Here is a 25,000-nt window from a genome sequence, read left to right as displayed (position 1 = left end):
AGATAAGAGACTAGTCAGACATATAAATCAAATTGGGGAGTGGACATTTACTTTTAGATAACGCTGAAACTCTATGTGTTACGGTGAGTGAATGAGGACCCAAAAGCGAACTAACTTAAACAGAGCTTCTTTAATAACCAAACATAGGTAGGCTCAGATAGACCGGCAGATTCCGACAGGACAGGACAAGGTTACAGCAAACATGACGATAGTCTGGCTCAGGCATGAAACACAACAAACAAGAATCCGACAAGGACAGGAACAAAAACAGAGAGAGATATAGGGGACTAATCAGAGGGAAAAGGGGAACAGGTGGGAGAAGGGGTGACGAGGTAGTCAAGAGGAGACAAGGAACAGCTGGGGGAAAGCGGGGGAGAAAAGGTAACCTAATACGACCAGCAGAGGGAGACAGGGTGAAAGGAAAGGACAGAAAGACACAACATGACAATACATGACAGTACCCCCCCACTCACCGAGCGCCTCCTGGCGCACTCGAGGAGGAAACCTGGCGGCAAAGGAGGAAATCCTCGATCAGCGCACGGTCCAGCACGTCCCGAGAGGGAACCCAACTCCTCTCCTCAGGACCGTACCCCTCCCAATCAACGAGGTACTGGTGACCACGGCCCCGAGGACGCATGTCCAAAATCCTGCGGACCCTGTAGATGGGTGCGCCCTCGACAAGGATGGGGGGGGGGGGGGGGAAGACGAGCGGGGGCGCGAAGAACGGGCTTAATACAGGAGACATGGAAGACCGGGTGGACGCGACGAAGGTATCGCGGAAGAAGAAGTCGAACTGCGACAGGATTAATGACCCGAGAAATACGGAACGGACCAATGAACCGCGGGGTCAACTTGCGAGAAGCCGTCTTAAGGGGAAGGTTCTGAGTGGAGAGCCAAACTCTCTGACCGCGACAATATCTAGGACTCTTAGTTCTACGCTTATTAGCAGCCCTCACAGTCTGCGTCCTATAACGGCAAAGTGCAGACCTGACCCTCTTCCAGGTGCGCTCGCAACGTTGGACAAAAGCCTGAGCGGAGGGGACGCTGGACTCGGCGAACTGAGATGAGAACAGCGGAGGCTGGTACCCGAGGCTACTCTGAAAAGGAGATAGCCCGGTCGCAGACGAAGGAAGCGAGTTGTGGGCGTATTCTGCCCAGGGGAGCTGTTCTGACCAAGACGCAGGGTTGCGAAAAGAAAGACTGCGTAAGATGCGACCAATAGTCTGATTGGCCCGTTCTGCTTGACCGTTAGACTGGGGGTGAAAGCCGGAAGAGAGACTGACGGAAGCCCCAATCAAACGGCAAAACTCCCTCCAAAATTGAGACGTGAATTGCGGACCTCTGTCCGAAACGACGTCTGACGGAAGGCCATGAATTCTGAAAACATTCTCGATGATGATTTGTGCCGTCTCTTTAGCAGAAGGAAGCTTAGCAAGGGGAATGAAATGAGCCGCCTTAGAGAACCTATCGACAACCGTAAGAATAACAGTCTTCCCCGCTGACGAAGGCAGTCCGGTGACAAAATCTAAGGCGATGTGAGACCACGGTCGAGAGGGAATGGGAAGCGGCCTGAGACGGCCGGCAGGAGGGGAGTTACCGGACTTAGTCTGCGCGCAGACCGAACAAGCAGCCACGAAACGACGCGTGTCATGCTCCCGGGTGGGCCACCAAAAACGCTGGCGAATGGAAGCAAGCGTACCCCGAACGCCAGGGTGGCCGGCTAACTTGGCAGAGTGAGCCCACTGAAGAACGGCCAGACGAGTAGGAACGGGAACGAAAAGAAGGTTCCTAGGACAAGCGCTACGAAGGTCCAACTTAGTGAAAAACCTGGCTCCCTGCAGGATCTCGAAGGCTGAAGACATAAGAGGAAGCGGATAACGATTCTTAACTGTTATGTCATTCAGCCCTCGATAATCTATGCAGGGGCGCAGAGACCCGTCCTTCTTCTTGACAAAAAAAACCCCGCTCCGGCGGGAGAGGAGGAGGGGACTATGGTACCGGCGTCAAGAGCTACAGACAAATAATCCTCGAGAGCCTTACGTTCGGGAGCCGACAGAGAGTATAGTCTACCCCGGGGGGGAGTGGTTCCCGGAAGGAGATCAATACTACAATCATACGACCGGTGTGGAGGAAGAGAGGTGGCCCTGGACCGACTGAACACCGTGCGCAGATCGTGATATTCCTCCGGCACCCCTGTCAAATCACCAGGCTCCTCCTGTGAAGAAGAGACAGAGGAAACAGGAGGGATAGCAGACATTAAACATTTCACATGACAAGAGACGTTCCAGGAGAGGATAGAATTACTAGACCAATTAATGGAAGGATTATGACAAACTAGCCAGGGATGGCCCAAAACAACAGGTGTAAAAGGTGAACGAAAAATCAAAAAAGAAATGGTTTCGCTATGATTACCAGAAACAGTGAGGGTTAAAGGTAGCGTCTCACGCTGAATCCTGGGGAGAGGACTACCATCCAGGGCGAACAAGGCCGTGGACTCCCTTAACTGTCTGAGAGGAATGTCATGTTCCCGAGCCCAGGTCTCGTCCATAAAACAGCCCTCCGCCCCAGAGTCTATTAAGGCACTGCAGGAAGCTGACGAACCGGTCCAGCGTAGATGGACCGACAAGGTAGTGCAGGATCTTGAAGGAGAGACAGGAGTAGTAGCGCTCACCAGTAGCCCTCCGCTTACTGATGAGCTCTGGCTTTTACTGGACATGAAGTGACAAAATGACCAGCAGAACCGCAATAGAGACAGAGGCGGTTGGTGATTCTCCGTTCCCTCTCCTTAGTCGAGATGCGGATACCTCCCAGCTGCATAGGCTCAGCTCCCGAGCCGGCAGAGGAAGATGGTAGTGATGCGGAGAGGGGGGCGACGGAGAGCGCGAGCTCCTTTCCACGAGCTCGGTGACGAAGATCAACCCGTCGCTCAATGCGAATAGCGAGTTCAATCAAGGAATCCACGCTGGAAGGAACCTCCCGGGAGAGAATCTCATCCTTTACCTCTGCGCGGAGACCCTCCAGAAGACGAGCGAGCAAGGCCGGCTCGTTCCAGCCACTGGAGACAGCAAGAGTGCGAAACTCAATAGAGTAGTCTGTTATGGATCGATTGCCTTGACATAGGGAAGACAGGGCCCTGGAAGCCTCCTCCCCAAAAACAGATCGATCAAAAACCCGTATCATCTCCTCCTTAAAGTCCTGATACTGGTTAGTACACTCAGCCCTTGCCTCCCAGATTGCCGTGCCCCACTCACGAGCCCGTCCAGTAAGGAGAGATATGACGTAGGCGACACGAGCAGTGCTCCTGGCGTAAGTGTTGGGCTGGAGAGAAAACACAATATCACACTGGGTGAGGAACGAGCGGCATTCAGTGGGCTCCCCAGAGTAACACGGCGGGTTATTGATTCTGGGCTCCGGAGATTCGAAAGCCCTGGAAGTGGCCGGTGGATCGAGGCGGAGATGGTGAACCTGTTCTGTGAGGTTGGAGACTTGGGTGGCCAGGGTCTCAACGGCATGTCGAGCAGCAGACAATTCCTGCTCGTGTCTGCCTAGCATCGCTCCCTGGATCTCGACGGCTGAGTGGAGAGGATCCGAAGTCGCTGGGTCCATTCTTGGTCGGATTCTTCTGTTACGGTGAGTGAATGAGGACCCAAAAGCGAACTAACTTAAACAGAGCTTCTTTAATAACCAAACATAGGTAGGCTCAGATAGACCGGCAGATTCCGACAGGACAGGACAAGGTTACAGCAAACATGACGATAGTCTGGCTCAGGCATGAAACACAACAAACAAGAATCCGACAAGGACAGGAACAAAAACAGAGAGAGATATAGGGGACTAATCAGAGGGAAAAGGGGAACAGGTGGGAGAAGGGGTGACGAGGTAGTCAAGAGGAGACAAGGAACAGCTGGGGGAAAGCGGGGGAGAAAAGGTAACCTAATACGACCAGCAGAGGGAGACAGGGTGAAAGGAAAGGACAGAAAGACACAACATGACAATACATGACACTATGTTTGTGTAGCTGTGGATGCATGGGCTTGGTCTCATGAGTAGAAGGTAATGACGTAGGCAGTGACATCACTAAGGATGGACTTCGGGTTTTAATAAAATAACTTGGACCATTGACTATTTTGCAGAACTTACTCGGAAACATGCGTGCTATGTTCCTGTTGTCAACTTCTGTCTGCAATTGCATTAATAAATGAATGATTGGTTTACTTAAAGATATTGTCTGAATGCTAATTTCACCAATGAGCCAATGATTGGCAAGTAACAAGGAAACGAACCCCAACAGCCCTAAACAGACAGTAGAAAGTGGCAGAATACCTGACCACTGTGACTGACCCAAACTTAAGGAAAGCTTTGACTATGTACAGACTCAGTGAGCATAGACTTGATATTGAGAAAGGCCACTGAAGGCAGACCTGGCTCTCAAGAGAAGACAGGCTATGTGCACACTGCCCACAAAATAAGGTGGAAACTGAGCTGCACTTCCTAACCTCCTGCCCAATGTATGGCCGTATTAGAGACACATATTTCCCTCAGATTACACAGACCCACCAAGAATTTGAAAACAAATTCAATTTTGATTAACTCCGATGTCTATTGGGTGAAATACCACAGTGTGCAATCACAGCAGCAAGATTTGTGACCTGTTGCTCTCTCTCTCTCTCTCTCTCTCCCTCTCTCTCTCTCCCTCTGTCTCTCTCCCTCTCTCGCTCTCCCTCTGTCTCTCTCCCTCTGTCTCTCTCCCTCTCTCTCTCTCCCTCTCTCTCTCTCTCTCTCTCTCTCTCCCTCTCTCTCTCTCTCTCTCTCTCTCTCTCTCTCTCTCTCTCTCCCTCTCTCTCTCTCTCTCTCTTTCCCTCTCTCTCTCTCTCTCTCTCTCTCTCCCTCTCTCCCTCTCTCTCTCTCTCTCTCTCTCTCCCTCTCTCTCGCTCCCTCTCTCTCTCCCTCTCTCTCTCTCTCTCTCCCTCTCTCTCTCTCTCTCTCTCTCTCTCTCTCTCCCTCTCTCTCTCTAACTCCCTCTGTCTCTCTCTTTGTGTTTTTATCCACCCGTTGTCTCTGACCACAGCCCCCATCTCACTCTGCTCAGTTCCCATTGTTCAGGATATCAGGGCCATGACATCATGTCTGTATAATCTCACTGTTTAGTTTAGGGAGAACGTGTGTGTGTGTGTGTGACATGACTGTCTTCTTGGGCCTAGTCATCTATTGTATCTATAGCTGTTATTCCTCACTGTCAGACTGAGCTCCTGCCGAGTCAGTGCCGTCTCACTGTCAGACTGAGCTCCTGTCGAGTCAGCCCAGGTGAGCCCGCCCAGGGTCAAACGTCACAGTACCATGACTCAGAGTGAACAGGAAATGCATAGCAGGCAAACATTCCATCCATCCTGCCATATCTGCTGACTCATCCCACAGAGACGAACTAATGACTTTTGGCATATCAGACAACATGTCTACGCCTCTACACACACACACACACACACACACACACACACACACACACACACACACACACACACACACACACACACACACACGCTTTTCTACGCCTTAAAATTGGACAATACAAATACAGTAGAAATCATCCCAAAACAATCGATCCAGAAACGTCAACACAGTCACCACCATTACACATCCCCAAAACCCCAAGACCCAACGGTGCCACAATCTCCTGGAAGTGACGTGGAATTAACACCACAAATGTCACATTTGCCAGATGAGGACAACGATGAGATGACATACAGTATACACATCCTCACACAATCACAAGTGGGAAGGTGGTTTTTGAAAAGACAAGAGTTTGTGAAATATTGTGGCCGAGTGTGTATAGGACCTACTGTATCTGTTTGAACATCTATAAACCCCTGTGTGTCAATTCAATTAAACTCAATTCAATTAAACTCAATTCAACTCAACTCAATTCAATTCAATTCAAGGGGTTTTATTGGCATGGGAAACATGTGGTAACATTGCCAAAGCAAGTGAGGTAGATAATATACAAAAGTTAAATAAACTATAAAATTAACAGGAAACATTACACAGAAGTTCCAAAAGAATAAAGACAAAACAAATGTCATAATATGTATATATACAGTGTTGTAATGATGTGCAAATAGTTAAAGTACAAAAGGGAAATTAAATAAGCATAAATATGGGTTGTATTTACAATGGTGTGTGTTCTTCACTGGTTGACATTTTCTTGTGGCAACAGGTCACAAATCTTGCTGCTGTGATGGCACATTGTGGTATTTCACCCAGTAGACATGGGAGTTTATCAAAAGTCTGTTTTTCACATTCTTTGTGGGTCTGTGTAATGTGAGGGAAATATGGTGTCTCTAATATGGTCATACATTTGGCAGGAGGTTAGGAAGTGCAGCTCAGTTTCCACCTCATTGTGTTGGCAGTGTGCAACTAGCCTGTCTTATCTTGAAAGCCATGTCTGCCTACGACGGCCTTTCTCAATAGCAAGGCTGTCACGTTCGTCGTAATAACATTCGGACCAAAGCGCAGCGTGATATGGGTTTATTGAATGAAACGCACAAAAACAATAAAGAACGAACGACCGAAACGTGAAGTAAATGAAGTGCTCACAGGCAACTACACATAAACAAGATCCCACAAACACAGGTGAGAAAAAGAACTACTTAAATATAATCCCCAATTAGAGACAACGATTACCAGCTGCCTCTAATTGGGAATCATACACAACACCAACATAGAAAAAGAAACTAGAACACAACATAGACATAGATATACTAGATCACCTCCTAGTCACACCCTGACCTACCACACCATAGAGAAACAATGACTCTCTATGGTCAGGGGCGTGAGAAAGGCTATTCTCACTGAGTCTGTACATAGTCAAAGCTTTCCTTAAGTTTGGGTCAGTCACAGTGGGCAGGTATTCTGACACTGTGTACTCTCTGTTTAGGGCCAAATAGCATTCTAGTTTGCTCAGTTTTTTTGTTAATTCTTTCCAATGTGTCAAGTAATTATCTTTTTGTTTTCTCATGATTTGGTTGGGTCTAATTGTGCTGCTGTCCTGGGACTCTGTGGGGTCTGTTTGTGTTTGTGAACAGAGCCCCAGGACCAGCTTGCTTAGGGGACTCTTCTCCAGGTTCATCTCTCTGTAGGTGATGGCTTTGCTATGGAAGGTTTGGGAATCGCTTCCTTTTAGGTGGTTGTAGAATTTAATGGCTCTTTTCTGGATTTTGGTAATTAGTGGGTATCGGCCTAATTCTGCTCTGCATGCATTATTTGGTGTTCTACGTTGTACGCGAAGGATATTTTTGCAGGATTCTGCATGCAGAGTCTCAATTTGGGGTTTGGCCCATTTTGTGAAATCTTGGTTGGTGAGCCGACCCCAGACCTCACAACCATAAAGGGCAATGGGGCTCTATGACTGATTCAAGTATTTTTAACCAGATCCTAATTGGTATGTCTAATTTTATGTTGCTTTCGATGGCGTAGAAGGCCCTTCTTGCCTTGTCTCTCAGATCGTTCACAGCTTCTGTGGAAGTTACCTGTGGCGCTGATGTTTAGGCCAAGGTATGAATCGTTTTTGGGCAACGGTGTCTAGATGGAATTTGTATTTGTGGTCCTGTGTCTCTCTGTACGGTCTGTCACTGTCAGAAGGACATTATTGTAATGTGTTCAAGGTGTAGAAGATATTCCACCGACCTCATGCAACTGACCCCCTTTGGTAAACCTCAGGAGATGGAGGGAGAGGTAGAGGTAGAGGGAGAGGTAGAGGTAGAGGGAGAGGGAGAAGGAGAGATGGGGGAGAGGGACAGGGAGAGGGAGAGGGAGAGGTAGAGGTAGAGAGAGAGGGACAGGGAGAGGGAGAGATGGGGGAGAGGGAGAGGGAGAGGGAGAGGGAGAGGGAGAGGGAGAGGTAGAGGTAGAGGTAGAGGTAGAGGGAGAGGGAGAGGGAGAGATGGGGGAGAGGGACAGGGAGAGGGAGAGGGAGAGGGAGAGGGAGAGGGAGAGGGAGAGGTAGAGGGAGAGGGAGAGGGACAGATGGGGGAGAGGGACAGGGAGAGATGGGGGAGAGGGACAGGGAGAGATGGGGGAGAAGGACAGGGAGAGGGAGAGATGGGGGAGAGGGACAGGGAGAGGTAGAGATGGGGGAGAGGGACAGGGAGAGGGAGAGATGGGGAGAGGGACTGGGAGAGGGAGAGAGGGTGAGGGAGAGGGAGGGGTAGAGGGAGAGGAAGAGGTAGAGGGAGAGGAAGAGGGAGAGGTAGAGATAGGGGTGAGGGAGAGATGGGGGAGAAGGAGAGGGAGGTCAGGGAGAGGGAGAGGTAGAGATAGGGGTGAGGGAGAAATGGGGGAGAAGGAGAGGGAGGTCAGGGAGAGGGAGAGGTAGAGGGAGGGAGAGGTAGAGGTAGAGGGAGGGAGAGGAGAGGGAGAGGGAGGGAGAGGTAGAGGGAGAGGGAGGGAGAGGTAGAGGGAGAGGTAGAGGGAGAGGGAGAGGGAGGGAGAGGTAGAGGGAGAGGGAGGGAGAGGTAGAGGGAGAGGGAGGGAGAGGTAGAGGGAAAGGGAGAGGGAGAGGGAGAGGGAGAGGGAGAGGGAGGAGAGGGAGAGGGAGAGGGAGAGGGAGAGGTAGAGGGAGAGGGAGGGAGAGGTAGAGGGAGAGGTAGAGGTAGAGGGAGAGGGATAAGAGGAGATAAGCGAGGATAAAATAGTAGGTTCAGGGGGGACAAAAAGTACTCTATTTTAGAGAGGTAATATCAACACATCACATAAATAACCTACTCTTCCAGGTGGAAATGATAGTGGCCTCTCGTTCTGTCTCTTATTTTTCTCTCTCTCCCTCTTTCCTCTCTGTTACGGTTTAGAGTGATGCCCTCTCCTGGAGCCGGTTGAATTACGATCCTGCGTGTCTATTCCATGGAAAACACTAGCGAGAAATAAAGAATTCCCCTGGTCGTGTTGATGCTTCGCTCTGACAAGAACTACCCCCAGCAGATGGTCTGAACACACTGACAGACAGACACAAACACAGAGCCAAGTCTCTGTGTCGCGCTCCAATGCAACGGAATGGCAATTATGCTCCTTGAAGTGGTCGGAAGAGTAATAATTAGGAGAGAAGCTATGCTGGGCACCAGAGTCTAACTCAGCCAGGCTGTGTCATACACTGGTAGCACTCCATTAAACACACACACACACACACACACACACACACACACACACACACACACACACACACACACACACACACACACACACACACACACACACGTAACCGAGCCAGGCTGTGTGGTAAAAGAATGGTCGGTCTCCATTTCAAACACACTACAGGTGAGAGAGGCGGGGGTAATGACATTTACAACTTGCTCTGACGGAGACAACAGGTCTCCTATGTCAACTCTTACCCTCTCGTAATCTCTTACCCTCGGCCTCCTCCCTCCCTCAGTCTCTCTACCCAATCTCATAATTTCCTTCCCACCACCTCTCCTCCTCTGTCTCCCGATCCATCTCACCCTCTGTCTCCTCTTCCCCTCTGTCTCCTGCTCCCTCATTACAAATGCCCCCTCTCCCTCTCTGTCTCCTGTACCCTCTCCCTCTCTGTCTCCTGCCCCCTCTCCCTCTCTGTCACCTGTACCCTCTCCCCCTCTGTCTCCTGTACCCTCTCACCCTCTGCCTCCCGCCCCTGTCCCCTCTCCCCCTCTGTCTCCTGCCCCGTATCCCCTCTGTCTCCTGCCCCATCTCCCCCTCTGTCTCCTGCCCCCTCTCCCCCTCTGTCTCCTGCCCCCTCTCCCCTCTGTCTCCTGCCCCGTCTCCCCCTCTGTCTCCTGCCCCCACTCCCCCTCTGTCTCCTGCCCCCTCTCCCCTCTGTCTCCTGCCCCGTCTCCCCCTCTGTCTCCTGCCCCGTCTCCCCTCTGTCTCCTGCCCCCTCTCCCCTCTGTCTCCTGCCCCGTCTCCCCCTCTGTCTCCTGCCCCGTCTCCCCCTCTGTCTCCTGCCCCTTCTCCAACTCTGTCTCCTGCCCCGTCTCCCCCTCTGTCTCCTGCCCCGTCTCCCCCTCTGTCTCCTGCCCCCTCTCCAACTCTGTCTCCTGCCCCCTCTCCCCTCTGTCTCCTGCCCCCTCTCCCCTCTGTCTCCTGCCCCCTCTCCCCTCTGTCTCCTGCCCCGTCTCCCCCTCTGTCTCCTGCCCCCCTCTGTCTCCTGCCCCGTCTCCAACTCTGTCTCCTGCCCCCTCTCCCTCTCTGTCTCCTTTCCCCTCTCCCCCTCTGTCTCCTGCCCCCTCTCCCCCTCTGTCTCCTGCCCCCTCTCCAACTCTGTCTTCTGCCCCTTCTCCAACTCTGTCTCCTGCCCCCACTCCCCTTCGGTCTCCTGCCCCCTCTCCAACTCCGTCTCCTGCCCCAACTCCAACTCTGTCTCCTGCCCCCACTCCCCCTCGGTCTTCTGCCCCCTCTCCAACTCTGTCTCCTGCCCCCACTCCAACTCTGTCTCCTGCCCCCACTCCCCCTCGGTCTCCTGACCCCTCTCTCTCCCTCTGTCTCCTATTCCCTCTCCCCGGGATGTATCCTCAGCGTTCCCTTCCCCTCTGTACTGCATTCCCATAAAAAGCTTGCCTCACTTAGACTTTTCCTATCAGCAGGAAGTTGATTAGCAGAGTAATAAAACCTCAGTCAGACACATGTGTTTCTTATTGCAGAGGACCAGAAGACCAGAGGACCAGAGTACCAGAGGACCAGAGGACCAGAGTACCAGAGTACCAGGAGACCAGAGGACCAGAGTACTAGAGTACTAGAGTACCAGAGGACCAGAGTACTAGAGTACCAGAGTACCAGAGTGCAAGGGAACCAGAGTACCAGAGTACCAGAGGACCAGAGTACCAGAGTACCAGAGTGCAAGGGGACCAGAGGACTAGAGTGCAAGGGGACCAGAGGACCAGAGTACCAGAGGACCAGAGTACCAGAAGACCAGAGTACCAGAGGGCCAGAGGACTAGAGTACCAGAGGACCAGATGACTAGAGTGCAAGGCGACCAGAGGACCATGGTGAATGGCTCTAACTGGTGAGCCATGCTGGAAGAGGCCCAGAGTGTGCCCCATGTTGTTTATAGGGTCCACAGTGGTTGAGTTAAGAATGCTCAGATCTGTTCCAAATGTGGACTGGAACTGCTGGGTTCTTTATGAGCAGGTAAAACACAGAACCAACCAGACTGGGGCATCAGCATGGTATCCAGAGAACGTTTCTTAGCATTGTGGTGTTTGTCTGATGTACAGTTGAAGTCGAAAATGTACATACACCTTAAACAAATTCATTTAAACTCTTTTTTTTTCTTCTTTTTTACAATTCCTGACATTTAATCCAAGTAAAGATTCCCTGTCTTAGGTCAGTTAGGATCAACACTTTATTCTAAGAATGTGAAATGTCAGAATAATAGTAGAGAGAATTATTTATTTCAGCTTTTATTTCTTTCATCACATTCCGGGTGGGACAGAGGTTTAAATACACTCAATTAGTATTTGGTAGCATCGTCTTTAAATTGTTCAACTTGGGTCAAAAGTTTCAGGTATCCTTCCATAAGCTTCCCACAATAAGTTGGGTGAATTTTGGTCCATTCCTCCTGACAGAGCTGGTGTAACTGAGTCAGGTCTGTAGGCCTCCTTGCTCGCACACACTTTTTCAGTTCTGCCCATACATTTTCTATGGGATTGAGGTCAGGTCTTTGTGATGGCCACTCCAATACCTTGACTGTGTTGTCCTTAAGCCATTTTGCCCAAACTTTGGAAGTATGCTTGGGGTCATTGTCCATTTGGAAGACACATTTGCATCCAAGATGTCTTGAGAAGTTGCTTCAATATATCCACATAATTGTCCTTCCTCATGATGCCATCTATTTTGCGTAGTGCACCAGTCCCTCCTGCAGCAAAGCACCTCCACAACATGATGCTGCCACCCCCATGCTTCACGGTTGGGATGGTGTTCTTCGGCTTGCAGGCCCTCCCCCTTTTTCCTCCAAACATAACGATGGTCATTATGGCCAAACAGTTCTATTTTTGTTTCATCAGACCAGAGGACATTTCTCAAAAAAAGTAAAATTTTTGTCCCCATGTGCAGTTGCAAACCATAGTCTGGCTTTTTATGGCGGTTTTGGAGAAGGGGCTTCTTCCTTGCTGAGCGGCCTTTTAGGTTATGTCGATATAGGACTCATTTTACTGTGGATATAGATACTTTTGTACCTGTTTCCTACAGCATCTTCACAAAGGCCTTTGCTGTTGTTCTGGGATTTATTTGCACTTTTCACACCAAAGTATGTGAAGGGTTAACACCTTTAGCTAGCTCTCACTAATTCATCTCTAAATTAATTTCTAAAAAAAACAATCCTTTATCTGATCTTCCCTGTTTTTGTTTTCCTCCACTTTACGGTTTGTTTTCTGTCTTCAAGTTCGGTGAGGGTTTCATTTTACGTCCCAGTTGTTGTTGCTAGTCAACAGTCAGTGGACACCCCCATGACACCCCCGTGGACACTTTAAAAATAATGGTTATTTCCCCTTTAAACAATGGCCCCGCCCCCTTTTTAAGGAAAGCAAAATGACAGCTGTATTTTCTTCTGTTGTCTAATTATTTCCTACTGACCACTTAGCATGTCTTGCAATGAGGGGGTATGTGAGAGATGACACACACTACACATCTTGCTAATGACAGAGTGGCTGTGAGGGGACACGTTGCTTACACAAGTGGACCTTTAAAGAGCTGTGGAGGTAAACAAAAGGGAGGGAATGTTGTTCTGAGCTTTTGTTGAACTTTGAACCCCTTTACGCCGGCACTCTGGTTCTCAGGCTCCGTAGTCAATGAGGTCATTTCTTCTATCAGGAGGGAATAGACACGCGAACACACACGCACCGTACCTTTCTGTGTGGAGTGGGCTGTTGGGTCATGGCCATGGAGAAGCTGTGAGCTCCTTTTAGCTGGGTCCCCTCCCACAGTCTCCCCAACCTCCGCACACAGTCATCCAGAGAGGAGAGAGGAGCACTGTGCTGACTCTGGAGGACAGGGAGAAAAGGAGATTTAATCTTGGCGATAGAGACATCACCTGTGTCTGTGTGTGTGTGTGTGTGTGAGTGTGTGTGTGTGTGTGTGTGTGTGAGTGTGTGTGTGTGTGTGTGTCTGTGTGTGTGTGTCTGTGTGTGTGTGTCTGTGTGTGTGTGTGTTTTGTTGTGTTATAGAGCACACACCTGTAGGTGAAGCAGCATGATGTTGATCCAGAGGTGTGGCTGGAGGCTGGTGAGGGTGAAACAGGACTTGGTATACAGACAGTAACGCCCCTTCAGAGGGCACGAGAACGACAGCTTCGCCACACTTCCGTGGCTCGAGTCTAAAACCCACAGAGGTGCATGCACACACACACACACACACACACACACACACACACACACGCACACAGACGCACACACACACACACACACAGACACACACACACACACGCACACAGACGCACACACACGCACGCACACACACACACACACACACACACACACACACACACACACACACACACACACACGCCAGCAAACATAAATAAAATAGTAAGACAATTCTATTGAGTGTTTTTGATCAGTTTCAGTCTTTTCTAAACCTTACTCACTCTACAACGTGTCCAGGCATCTCCTTTCCTGCCCTCCCTGTCACTCTGACGATGGCGGGTTAAAGCCTGTAGAATTCAACTGTAGGTCTGTACCACCGTTACCCTTGGCACACATGGCCTAACATTACATTACATTACTCAGCACTGCCCAAAGCTCAGGGAGAAACTCAAACTCTTTATAAACCTACTAAACTCTATGCAATGAGAGTGTGTACATGTGTTTCAGTGAGTGTGTTTGCAGTTTGAGCTGTGATTGTGCTGTCTGCTTGGTGTGTGGGTCTGTGTGTGTGTGTGTGTGTGTGTGTGTGTGTGTGTGTGTGTGTGTGTGTGTGTGTAGTGTGTGTGTGTGTGTAGTGTGTGTGTGTAGTGTGTGTGTGTGTGTGTGTGTGTGTGTGTGTGTGTGTGTGTGTGTGTGTGTGTGTGTGTGTGTGTGTGTGTGTGTGTGTGTGTGTGTGCTGTTGTACGTATGCTGTCTGATCCATGTGTGTGACTCCTGGCTGTCTCCTCCTTGGCCCTGGTGTTACAGAAGGTAACCGTAGGGACTATCACAACATCCCATCCTGACACTATCTACTTTCTACTTTTTTACTTTCTACTTTCTACTATCTACTTTCACGACCCATTTCCCTGTGTGTGTGTGTGTGTGTGTGTGTGTGTGTGTGTGTGTGTGTGTGTGTGTGTGTGTGTGTGTGTGTGTGTGTGAAAGACAGAAAGTGTGTGTGTGTTACACAGCTGTCTCTCTGTTTCTCTATGTAATGTTTATAGTGATGTAGTCAGATCAAAAAGACCAGCAGGGATTCTCTACTGAACTGTCTGGGGTGGAGCTCTGAGAGTGCTTCTAACATATCAAAGACCTTCTGCTTCCACTCTGCTCTGGTGTCTTGGTTACCAACGATGTGATGTTAGAAGAATTAAAACTCCAAACTGGGAGAGACAGGGAAAGACAGGGAGAGACAGGGAGGGACAGGGAGGGACAGGGAGGGACAGGGAGGGACAGGGAGAGACAGGGACTGTTAACCCAGGGAGAGACAGGGAGAGACAGGGACTGTTAACCCAGGGAGAGACAGGGAGAGACAGCGACTGTTAACCCAGGGAGAGACAGGGAGAGACAGGGAGAGACAGCGACTGTTAACCTAGGGAGAGACAGGGAGAGACAGCGACTGTTAACCCAGGGAGAGACAGCGACTGTTAACCCAGGGAGAGACAGGAAGAGACAGGGAGAGACAGCGACTGTTAACCCAGGGAGAGACAGGGAGAGACAGCGACTGTTAACCCAGGGAGAGACAGGGAGAGACAGCGACTGTTAACCCAGGGAGAGACAGGGAGAGACAGGGAGAGACAGCGACTGTTAACCCAGGGAGAAACAGGGAGAGACGGGGACTGTTAACCTAGGGAGAGACAGGGAGAGACAGGGACTGTTAACCCAGGGAGAGACAGTGACTGTTAACCCTGGAAGAGACAGGGACTGTTAAGCCAGAGAGAGACAGCGACTGTTAACCCAGGGAGAGACAACGACTGTTAATCCAGGGAGAGACAGGGACTGTTAACCCAGGGAGAGACAGGGACTGTTAACCCTGGGATAGACAGGGACTGTTAACCCTGGAAGAGACAGGGACTGTTAACCCTGGGAGAGACAGGGACTGTTAACCCTGGGAGAGACAGGGACTGTTAACCCAGGGAGAGACAGGGACTGTTAACCCAGGGAGAGACAGGAAGAAGAGAGGGACTAGCTGGGTTTTACTCTGGCCTACTTTACAGATGGAGGGAGTAGAATGGACTGGGGTAGAATGGACTGGGGTAGAGTGGACTGGGGTAGAATGGACTGGGGTAGATTGGACTGGAGTAGAATGGACTGGGGTAGATTGGACTGGGGTAGATTGGACTGGGGTAGAGTGGACTGGGGTAGAATGGACTGGGGTAGATTGGACTGGGGTAGAGTGGACTGGGGTAGAATGGACTGGGGTAGATTGGACTGGGGTAGATTGGACTGGGGTAGAGTGGACTGGGGTAGAATGGACTGGGGTAGAATGGACTGGGGTAGAATGGACTGGGGTAGACTGGACTGGGGTAGAATGGACTGGGGTAGACTGGACTGGGGTAGATTGGACTGCGGTAGATTGGACTGGGGTAGATTGGACTGGGGTAGAGTGGACTGGGGTAGAATGGACTGGGGTAGAATGGACTGGGGTAGAATGGACTGGGGTAGACTGGACTGGGGTAGAATGGACTGGGGTAGACTGGACTGGGGTAGATTGGACTGCGGTAGATTGGACTGGGGTAGAATAGACTGGGGTAGATTAGACTGGGGTAGATTGGACTGGGGTAGATTGGACTGGGGTAGAATGGAGAGGGGTAGATTGGACTGGGGTAGAATGGAGAGGGGTAGAGTGGAGAGGGGTAGAGTGGAGAGGGATAGAGTGGAGAGGGGTCGAGTGGAGAGGGGTAGAGTTGAGAGGGGTAGAGTGGAGAGGGGTAGAGTGGAGAGGGGTAGAGTGGAGAGGGGTAGAGTGGAGAGAGGTAGAGTGGAGAGGGGTAGAGTGGAGAGGGGTAGATTGGAGAGGGGTAGAGTGGAGAGGGGTAGAATGGAGAGGGTTAGAGTGGAGAGGGGTAGAGTGGAGAGGGGTAGAGTGGAGAGGGGTAGAGTGGAGAGGGGTAGAGTGGAGAGGGGTAGAGTTGAGAGGGGGTAGAGTGGAGAGGGGTAGAGTGGAGAGGGGTAGAGTGGAGAGGGGTAGAGTGGAGAGGGGTAGAGTGGAGAGGGGTAGAGTTGAGAGGGGGTAGAGTGGAGAGGGGTAGAGTGGAGAGGGGTAGAGTGGAGAGGGGTAGAGTGGAGAGGGGTAGAGTGGAGAGGGGTATGGGGTGTAGGGTGTTTTATTTGGGGCTGCTGACCCTGAGTCTGTTTGAACCCCCAACCCTCATCCTTTTCTGGTCAGACTGAACTCTGTATAAGACTTATACTATAAGTCATAATTAAATAGTACAACATTACATACATACAGCAGCCCGGCCGGCCACAACATTTACTGCAGACCTGCACAGTCATTCATTTCATTCATGTCTGCAATGATGCTCCTTTATGAATTTTTCGGCTCTTAGTTTAATTTTTCAACATCACCTTCTGGTGACTACTGAAATACATCAATCCATTGGTGTCTCTGTTGCTACAGGCATGTCTGAGCTCTGTAGGGGAGATGGAGGGGGCGAGAGAAGGTGTGTGAGTGTGTAGGTGGGGTGTGTGGGGGGGATTACACAATGTGTGTGTGTGTGTGTGTGTGTGTTAGGGTGTGGGTCGGGTCAGGGTTCAGCATGAATTATTTCCCTTCCACTGCCCTTGTCAAAACACAGACCTCCTCTAGGAGACACTAATCACACCTTAAGCACATCCTGTACAGCTGAGTTGGCACAGATTGCTTTACACTGTCTCTGTGTACTGTATTGTACCGTGTGTGTGTGTGTGTGTGTGTGTGTTTACGCATGTACTGTAAAGTACTGTGTGTGTGTGTGTGTGTGTGTGTGTGTGTGTGTGTGTGTGTGTACTGTACTGCTCAGTGTTACATAACGACCGAACCCATTACCACCATGATCACTGATCAGATAATGTGTGTGAACATCATGATAATGTGTGTGAACATCATGATGTACTGTACCCGATCAGACTTTTCATTTAGAGACAAATCCTTAAATAAAAACACATTACCGGCGCTCCTTCTTTCAGACGTAAAGGTAACTGCCAAAATAAAGGAAACCCTTGAGTAAATGAGGGGCACGAAGAACATTGAAAACAGGTGCTACTGTCAGTCCATCTCAAACCAACACTTACGGGAGACTCAGAAGCGGCGCCCGAGACAGCGTTTTCCACCACCATCGACACAACAGGGACGGGGCCGGCAGGGTAGCCTAGTGGTTAGAGCGTTGGGCTAGTGAACCGAAAAGTTGCAAGTTCAAATCCCCGAGCTGACCAGATAAAAATATGTCGTTCTGCCCCTGAAAAACACAGTTAACCCACTGTTCCTAGACCAGTTAACCCCACTGTTCCTAGACCAGTTAACCCACTGTTCCTAGACCAGTTAACCCCACTGTTCCTAGACCAGTTAACCCCACTGTTCCTAGACCAGTTAACCCCACTGTTCCTAGACCAGTTAACCCACTGTTCCTAGACCAGTTAACCCACTGTTCCTAGACCAGTTAACCCACTGTTCCTAGACCGTCATTGAAAATAAGAATTTGTTCTTAACTGACTTGCCTAGTTAAATAAATACAAATTTAAAAGGATGGTGTCGTATCCCTCCAATATAGTAGAATCCATACCAAGGCACACTGAAGTTTCTCTCTCAGCTCTGTCCTATTAAGACATATGTGCTCTAATATCATCAAACACATGCTTGTTTGCCATTTTGACATGTTAAAGACGGTGCTCAACTATTTTCAAATCCCAAGTGGGAGGATTAGTAATTGACCTGTCATATATGAGCTTGCAATGAGCTACGCTGCAAGTGGGAGGGGAGGAGTGGCCATATCTGAGGTCCTTAAAAACATATACGCCAAAGTGAAAATTTCAGCATGCGCTGTTGGTGTTATTTCAATCATTTCTAAACATTGACTATAAACGACAGAAGACGTGAGAAGTAAAATCAGAAAGTTTGTAAGTTATGATGCTATTCTAAATCAGAACGTACAAACATTTGTGTGAGATGTGTTGTAGCATTTGGAGGGGCGTGGCCACCAAGCGCAGGTGACCATGGTCTGCGCATTAATTAAGTGACACTCCCGTACTAATTAGGGGGAGAAGAGTTTCTGCTCTAGTCCAGTTCTTTAACAGGATTCTATAGATTTTGGTATCGTACAGATTATAGTATCTAAAGTGTTATTGTAGAGTTGTTAACTTCGCTAAGTGTTTATTGGCTTTGTGCTATCTATTACTACAAGTGTTTCCTGTCACCTGGGTCTCTGCCAGGGTATATATGCGCAGGTGTGGATCTTTATGGAAGTTGAAGATGGCTGCCTGGCTCTGCAGGGGTTAGCGAGGGTTGTTCTGAGCCCTAGAGGCTAGTCAGACTGTCCAGCACCTTATTGGATGATTTGAATATTTTGTAAATATTTGCACCTGCTCCAAAAACCCTAAAATAAAAACTATGCACGGGATCTTCTGCTTCCTGCCTCTCCTAGCTCACCAATATCAGCCAGACAGCTCCAACCATCTCTGCTTCCTGCCTCTCCTAGCTCACCAACATCAGCCAGACAGCTCCAACCATCTCTGCTTCCTGCCTCTCCTAGCTCACCAACATCAGCCAGACAGCTCCAACCATCTCTGCTTCCTGCCTCTCCTAGCTCACCAACACCAGCCAGACAGCTCCAACCATCTCTGCTTCCTGCCTCTCCTAGCTCACCAACACCAGCCAGACAGCTCCAACCATCTCTGCTTCCTGCCTCTCCTAGCTCACCAACACCAGCCAGACAGCTCCAATCATCTCTGCTTCCTGCCTCTCCCTGCTCACCAACATCAGCCAGACAGCTCCAACCATCTCTGCTTCCTGCCTCTCCTAGCTCACCAACACCAGCCAGACAGCTACAACCATCTCTGCTTCATGCCTCTCCTAGCTCACCAACACCAGCCAGACAGCTATAAACATGCAAGGCAAGTAAGAGGCCTACCATCCACCCACAATTTGACAGGGTAATGGGCTGATAACGGCAGGGTGATGAGCTGGTAATGGCAGTGTAATGAGCTGTCAATAGCAGGGTAATATCAATAGCAGGGTAATGTCAATAGCAGGGTAATGAACTGGTAATGGCAGTCTAATGAGCTAGTAATGGCAGGGTATTGGGCAGGTAATTGGTAGGTAATGAACTGGTAAAGGGGAGGGTAATGAGCTGGCAATGCAAGGGTAATTGCCGGGGTAATGAACCAGTAATAGCAGGGTAATGGAAGGTTAATGAACTGTTAATGACAGGGTAATAAGGTGGTAATGGGAGGGTAATGAGCTGGTAATGGCAGGGTAATGAGCTGATTACAGCTCAGCGTTAAACACCATAGTGCCCTCAAAGCTCATCACTAAGCTAAGGACCCTGGGACTGAACACCTCCCTCTGCAACTGGTTCCTGGACTTCCTGATGGGCCGCCCCCAGGTGGTAAGGGTAGGTAACAACACATCTGCCACGCTGATCCTCAACACAGGGGTCCCTCAGAGGTGCGTGCTTAGTCCCCTCCTGTACTCCCTGTTCACTCATGAATGCATAGCCTTGCATAACTCCATCAGCATTATTAAGTTTGCCGATGACAAAACTTATCACCGACAATGATGAGACAGCCTATAGGGAGGAGGTCAGAGACCTGTCCATGTGGAGTAAGAACAACAGCCTCTCCCTCAACATTATCAAGACAAAGGAGATGATTGTGGACTACAGGAAAAGAAGGACCGAGCAATTCTCATTCTCATCGACGTGGCTGCAGTGGAGCAGGTTGAGAACTTCAAGTTCCTTGGTGTCCACATCACCAACAAACTATCATGGTCCAAACACATTAAGACAGTCGTGAAGAGGGCACGACAAAGCCTATTCCCCCTCAGGAGACTGAAAAGATTTGGCATGGGTCCTCAGATCCTCAAAAGTTTCTACAGCTACACCATCGAGATAATCCTGACTGGTTGCATCACTGCCTGTTATGGAAACTACTAGGCCTCCGACTGCAAGGCACTACAGAGTGTAGTGCGAACGGCCCAGTACATCACCGGGGCCAAGCTTCCTGCCATCCAGGACCCTCTATACCAGGCGGTGTCAGAGGAAGGCCCTAAAAATGTTCAAAGACTCCAGCCACCCTAGTCACAGACTGTTCTCTCTGCTACCGCACGGGCAAGCGGTACCGGAGCACCAAGTCTAGGTCCAAGAGGCTTATAAACAGCTTCTACCCCCCAAGACATAAGACTCCTGAAAAGTTAATCAAGTGTCCCAAACAAACTGTTCTCTCTGCTACCGCACGGCAAGCGGTACCGGAGCACCAAGTCTAGGTCCAAGAGGCTTAGAAACAGCTTCTACCCCCCAAGCCATAAGACTCCTGAAAAGTTAATCAAATGTCACAAAAAAAATTTACTTATCTATTTTTCATTTACCACGTGTTTCTTCTTAACTTCTTAAAGTATTATTGGTTAAAGGGCTTGTAAGTAAGCGTTTCACTGTAAGTATTGTATTCGGAGAATGTAACAATTTGATTTGATTTGATTAATAGCAGGGTACCTTCTATGACACAGTGCTCTGGTATGGGGATCTGTTGAACCATCTCAGAACAGAACTCTTTGATCTTCTCCATGTTGTCCCTCAGGTGGCTGTACAGCTTGTCCTCTTTCCTTTCTCCTATTCCTCCTCCTCTCCCTCCTTCCCCCTCTCCCTGTCCATCCCTCTGTTCCTCACGGGGCGTGGCTGGAGGGGTGGAGGGAGACAGGGAGTTCTCATTGGTTAGTTTCCTCTCAGTGGGAGAGGTATCTAAGGCTTCTGTTTGCTGATTGGGTGGGGATTCTGAGAGGAATGCGTCAGATGTTAGCTCCACCCCTTCTCCATCCTGACCGCTGTCAGAGTTGACGGACCGTGACCTCACGGCTTGCAGAGCCAGACTCTTTGACCTGAGGAAGACACACACACACACACACACACACACACACACACACACACACACACACACACACACACACACACACACACACACACACACATCAACCTCGCTTATGGTGTAATCAATCAAATCAAATCATTCAAATGCATTTATAAAGTTATTTTTTACATCAGCTGATGTCACAAAGTGCTGTACAGTAACCCACCCTAAAACCCCAAGCAGCAAGCAATGCAGATGTAAAAGCACGGTGACAACATATTCATAAGGTGATGTAGTATACTGTAACAGCTTATACAAGACATTTAGAAGTGATGTTAACCTGTAAGACACTTGAATTCATTTTTGCCACACATCGAGAGTGAATTAGTACCAAATAAATAAGTTGTTTTGTCTTGAGTCTGGGTTTTCAATTTCCTGTATTGTTGCTTATGTTTCCATTTTGTATAACTTCGTTAACTCTTGCACTGATATCCTGTAATACATCTGATGGGATGTTTTGAATGTTCCTGTTGCCAGTTTTGAAGGGGAAAAAAATCAGGTCAAGAGCACATAAAAAGCTTAATTTCAGCAGGTCATGTGTGCTGACGTAGACACAGTATGTGTGTTGCTATAGACGAGTGGTCACCAACCTTCTACAGCTTAAACACAAACTCACTTCTAAAAACAGTAGCTCTTTGTTGTATTCGTTGACAGTCTCTCTCCAGACATGGTTTTAAATGTTTTGAAATCTGACGATATAAACTTTGTTGTAGCTTTTTTTTTATTTACGCCTGCTAAGTTGCTGCAGACAAATCTGAGCAATCTAAATCCGCCGAGATGACGTTCTTGGACGCCGGCCGGTAGGAGAGGGAAAAGTTCAACCGGGTAAACAGCAGGGCCCATCTCGCTTGCCTGGAGTTGAGGCGCTTGGCGGTGCGGAGATACTCCAGGTTTTTCTGGTCGGTCCACACAATAAACAGATGTTGCGCCCCTTCTAGCCACTGCCTCCATTCCTCCAACGCCATCTTCACCGCGCGAAGCTCCCGATTCCCCACATCGTGGTTCCTCTCCGTGACGTCGAGGCGGTGGGAGAAGAAGGTGCAGGGATGCAGCTTAAAGTCCAGGGCAGAACGTTGGGACAGGACACGCCCCCACTCCGACATCCGAAGCATCAGCCTCCACCACGAATTGACGGGAAGAGCCAGGATGAACCAGGATAGGAGCAGTGGTGAAGCGGTTTTTAAGGTCCCGGAGAGTCCATTCAGCTGCAGATGATCACGTGTACGGAACCTTGGTAGAGGTGAATGCAGACAGTGCTGTAACGGAGATAAAAGTTGGCGAACCCCAGGAAGCGTTGCAGCTGCACCCTGGACGTAGGCTGAGGCCAATCCACCACCGTTCTCACATTCTCGGGATCCATTTGGACACTCCCAGCAGAGATGATGTAGCCCAGAAAGGGAATGGTGGAGAGATGGAACTTGCACTTTTCCGCCTTAACAAACAATGGGTTCTCCAGAAGGTGATGGAGAACCTGCTGGACGTGGAACACGTGTTCTCGGGGGGAGCGGGAGAAAACGAGGATGTCATCAATGCAGATGAAGACGTACCGGTTCAGCATGTCGCTGAGAACATCATTCCACAGAGCCTGGAACACGGCAGGGGCGTTGGTGAGGCCAAAGGGCATGGCCAGATATTCATAGTGGCCGCTGGCCGTGTTGAAGACAGTCCTCCGCTCGTCCACCTCTCGTATCCGCACCAGGTGGTAGGCGTTTTGTAGATCCAGCTTAGAGAAAACAGTGGCCCCCTGGAGCGGCTCGAAAGCAGAGGAAATGAGTGGTAGCATATAATGGTTCTTCACAGTAATGTCATTGAGTCCCCAGTAGTCAATGCACAGGCGCAGGGTCTTGTCCTTTTTCTCCACAAAGAAGAAACTTGCGCCAGCGGGAGAGGAAGAGGGACGGATAAATCCTGTAGCTAGGGAATCCTCAATGTAGGTCTCCATAGCATTAGTCTCTGGTCCCGACAGAGAGTACAGACGTCCCGGGGCGGCGTGGTGCTAGGGAGAAGGTCAATCCAGTCATAAGGGCAGTGCGACGGAAGGGAAGTGGCCCGGGGACTGGCTGAACACCTCCTGGAAGTCCTGGTGCTCCTCGGGAATGGCGGAGATGTCCCTGGGCAGGCTGCTCCGACTTCAGACAATGGGAGTGGCAGAATGGTCTCCAGCCCATGATAGCAACTGTAGACCAGTTGATGAGGGGATTGTGTCGCTAGAGCAAGGGGAATCTCAAAACCACGGGAATCTCGGGGGACTTGATGAGCAGGAATTGAATGGTCTCGCTGTGATTCCCTGACACACGTACGTTGATGGGAGTGGTGTTATGGGTGACCAGACCTTAAGAGCGCCCGTCCAGCGATCTAACATCCATGGGAATGGAGAGAGGCTGAGTGGGGATATTTTGCTCAGAAGCCAGTGTGGCGTCCAAAAAGTTCTCATCGGCACCAGAGTCAATGAGGACCCGGAGAGATTTGGACTGGTTTCCCCACAGCAGAATGACATGAAAAGGGATGTGAGTAAGGGAAGTAGAAAAGGTCTCCATATGGCCATATCACCCGAGTACTCGCTCCTACCGGTAAACCTGGTCTTGTAGTGGGCAAGAGGACACACGGGACCGTTGGAGACTTCCGGGATGACTTGGAGGCGAGGTGGAATCCTTGTACGTGCGATATTCCTCTCCATCCATCATTCCCGCAATCGCACATCGCCGCGGTCAAAGCGATGAGGGAGTAAAGATCCGTGGGTAACTCCCGAGCAGCAAGCTCGTCCTTAACCTCCTCCGAGACGCCGTGCAGGAACATGTCAAACAGGGCTTCCTGGTTCCACCCACTCTCCGATGCCAAAGTGCGGAAATCCAACGCATAGTCGGCCACATTAGCTTCTCTCCCGGAGAACGGGGCATCAGAAACCTTCCTCACCTCTCCCACGAACCCCTACAGACTCACGCACATGGCCGGCTGTTGTTCACCATACGGTGGTAGCCCAGGTGAGAGCCCTCCCAGACATCAGCGTGATGAGGTAGGCTATCTTGGAGCGATCCGAGGGGAAGGAGGAGGGCTGAAGCTTGAGGGCACACTGAGCTAAAAACGTCCGACAGGTGCTCGCCTCTCCATTAAAGCGTTCCGGGGGAGGTAAACGGGGCTCTTGGGAAGGTGGAGTGGCCGGTGGGGCGGCGCTGCTAACCGCCGAGTTACTGAGGGGCGGTGGGGTTACCACTGTGGCAGGCTCCCCCCAGACAACCCACGGAATTACACCAGCAGCATGTCCAGCGCCCGGTCATGGCGCTCAGCCAACGTTTGGATCTCCTCCATCTGCCCACGAAGCAGTTACTCGTGCCGACCAATGGTGACTCCTTGGGAGGAGATGGTGTTGCTCAGCTGGCCCGGGTCTGCTGGGTCAGTCATGGCCAGTTCGTACTATCAGGTATGAAGGTAAGACCCAGATGCAGACCACGTTGAATTAACAAAGTTTTAATAATCCAACAGGATCAGGCATAAGACAGGTTAAGGCAGGCAGGGGTCAGTAAACCAGAGGTATAAATACACAGGGGATAATGGGGAAGATGGACAACACCTGGAGGGGGGTGGAGACAATCACAAAGACAGGTGAAACAGATCTGATAGTTAAGTCTGTTGTTATAGACTCACCTGTTAAATCTGATAGGTAAATGTGTTGCTATTGACTCACCTGTTAAACCTGATAGTTATGAATGTTGCTATAGACTCACCTGTTAAACCTGATAGTTATGAATGTTGCTATAGACTCA

The 25,000-nt window shown here is 49.9% G+C and overlaps 1 protein-coding gene across 4 annotated transcripts in view; it reads right to left on the bottom strand.

Annotated features, from left to right (window-relative positions):
* Positions 1-25,000, bottom strand: part of LOC110503413 (ventricular zone-expressed PH domain-containing protein) — a 206,028-nt gene that overhangs the window by 44,964 nt on the left and 136,064 nt on the right. For 3 of the 4 annotated variants that reach the window (XM_036962011.2, XM_036962012.2, XM_090218942.1), the window contains 3 exons: positions 20,828-21,210; positions 13,191-13,330; positions 12,864-12,998 (listed from right to left, as the gene is read on the bottom strand). In XM_036962011.2, the coding sequence (XP_036817906.2) occupies positions 12,864-12,998; positions 13,191-13,330; positions 20,828-21,210 (658 nt within the window). The remainder of the gene's footprint in view (positions 1-12,863; positions 12,999-13,190; positions 13,331-20,827; positions 21,211-25,000) is intronic. The other variant, XM_090218941.1, reaches the window with a different exon arrangement.

Source organism: Oncorhynchus mykiss, chromosome 24 (genome assembly GCF_057628025.1).
Source record: "Oncorhynchus mykiss isolate SJ-2025 chromosome 24, ASM5762802v1, whole genome shotgun sequence".
Taxonomy (NCBI): domain Eukaryota; kingdom Metazoa; phylum Chordata; class Actinopteri; order Salmoniformes; family Salmonidae; genus Oncorhynchus; species Oncorhynchus mykiss.
Note: the sequence above shows the minus strand (reverse complement) of the source record. Positions and strands in the feature narration are given on the sequence as shown.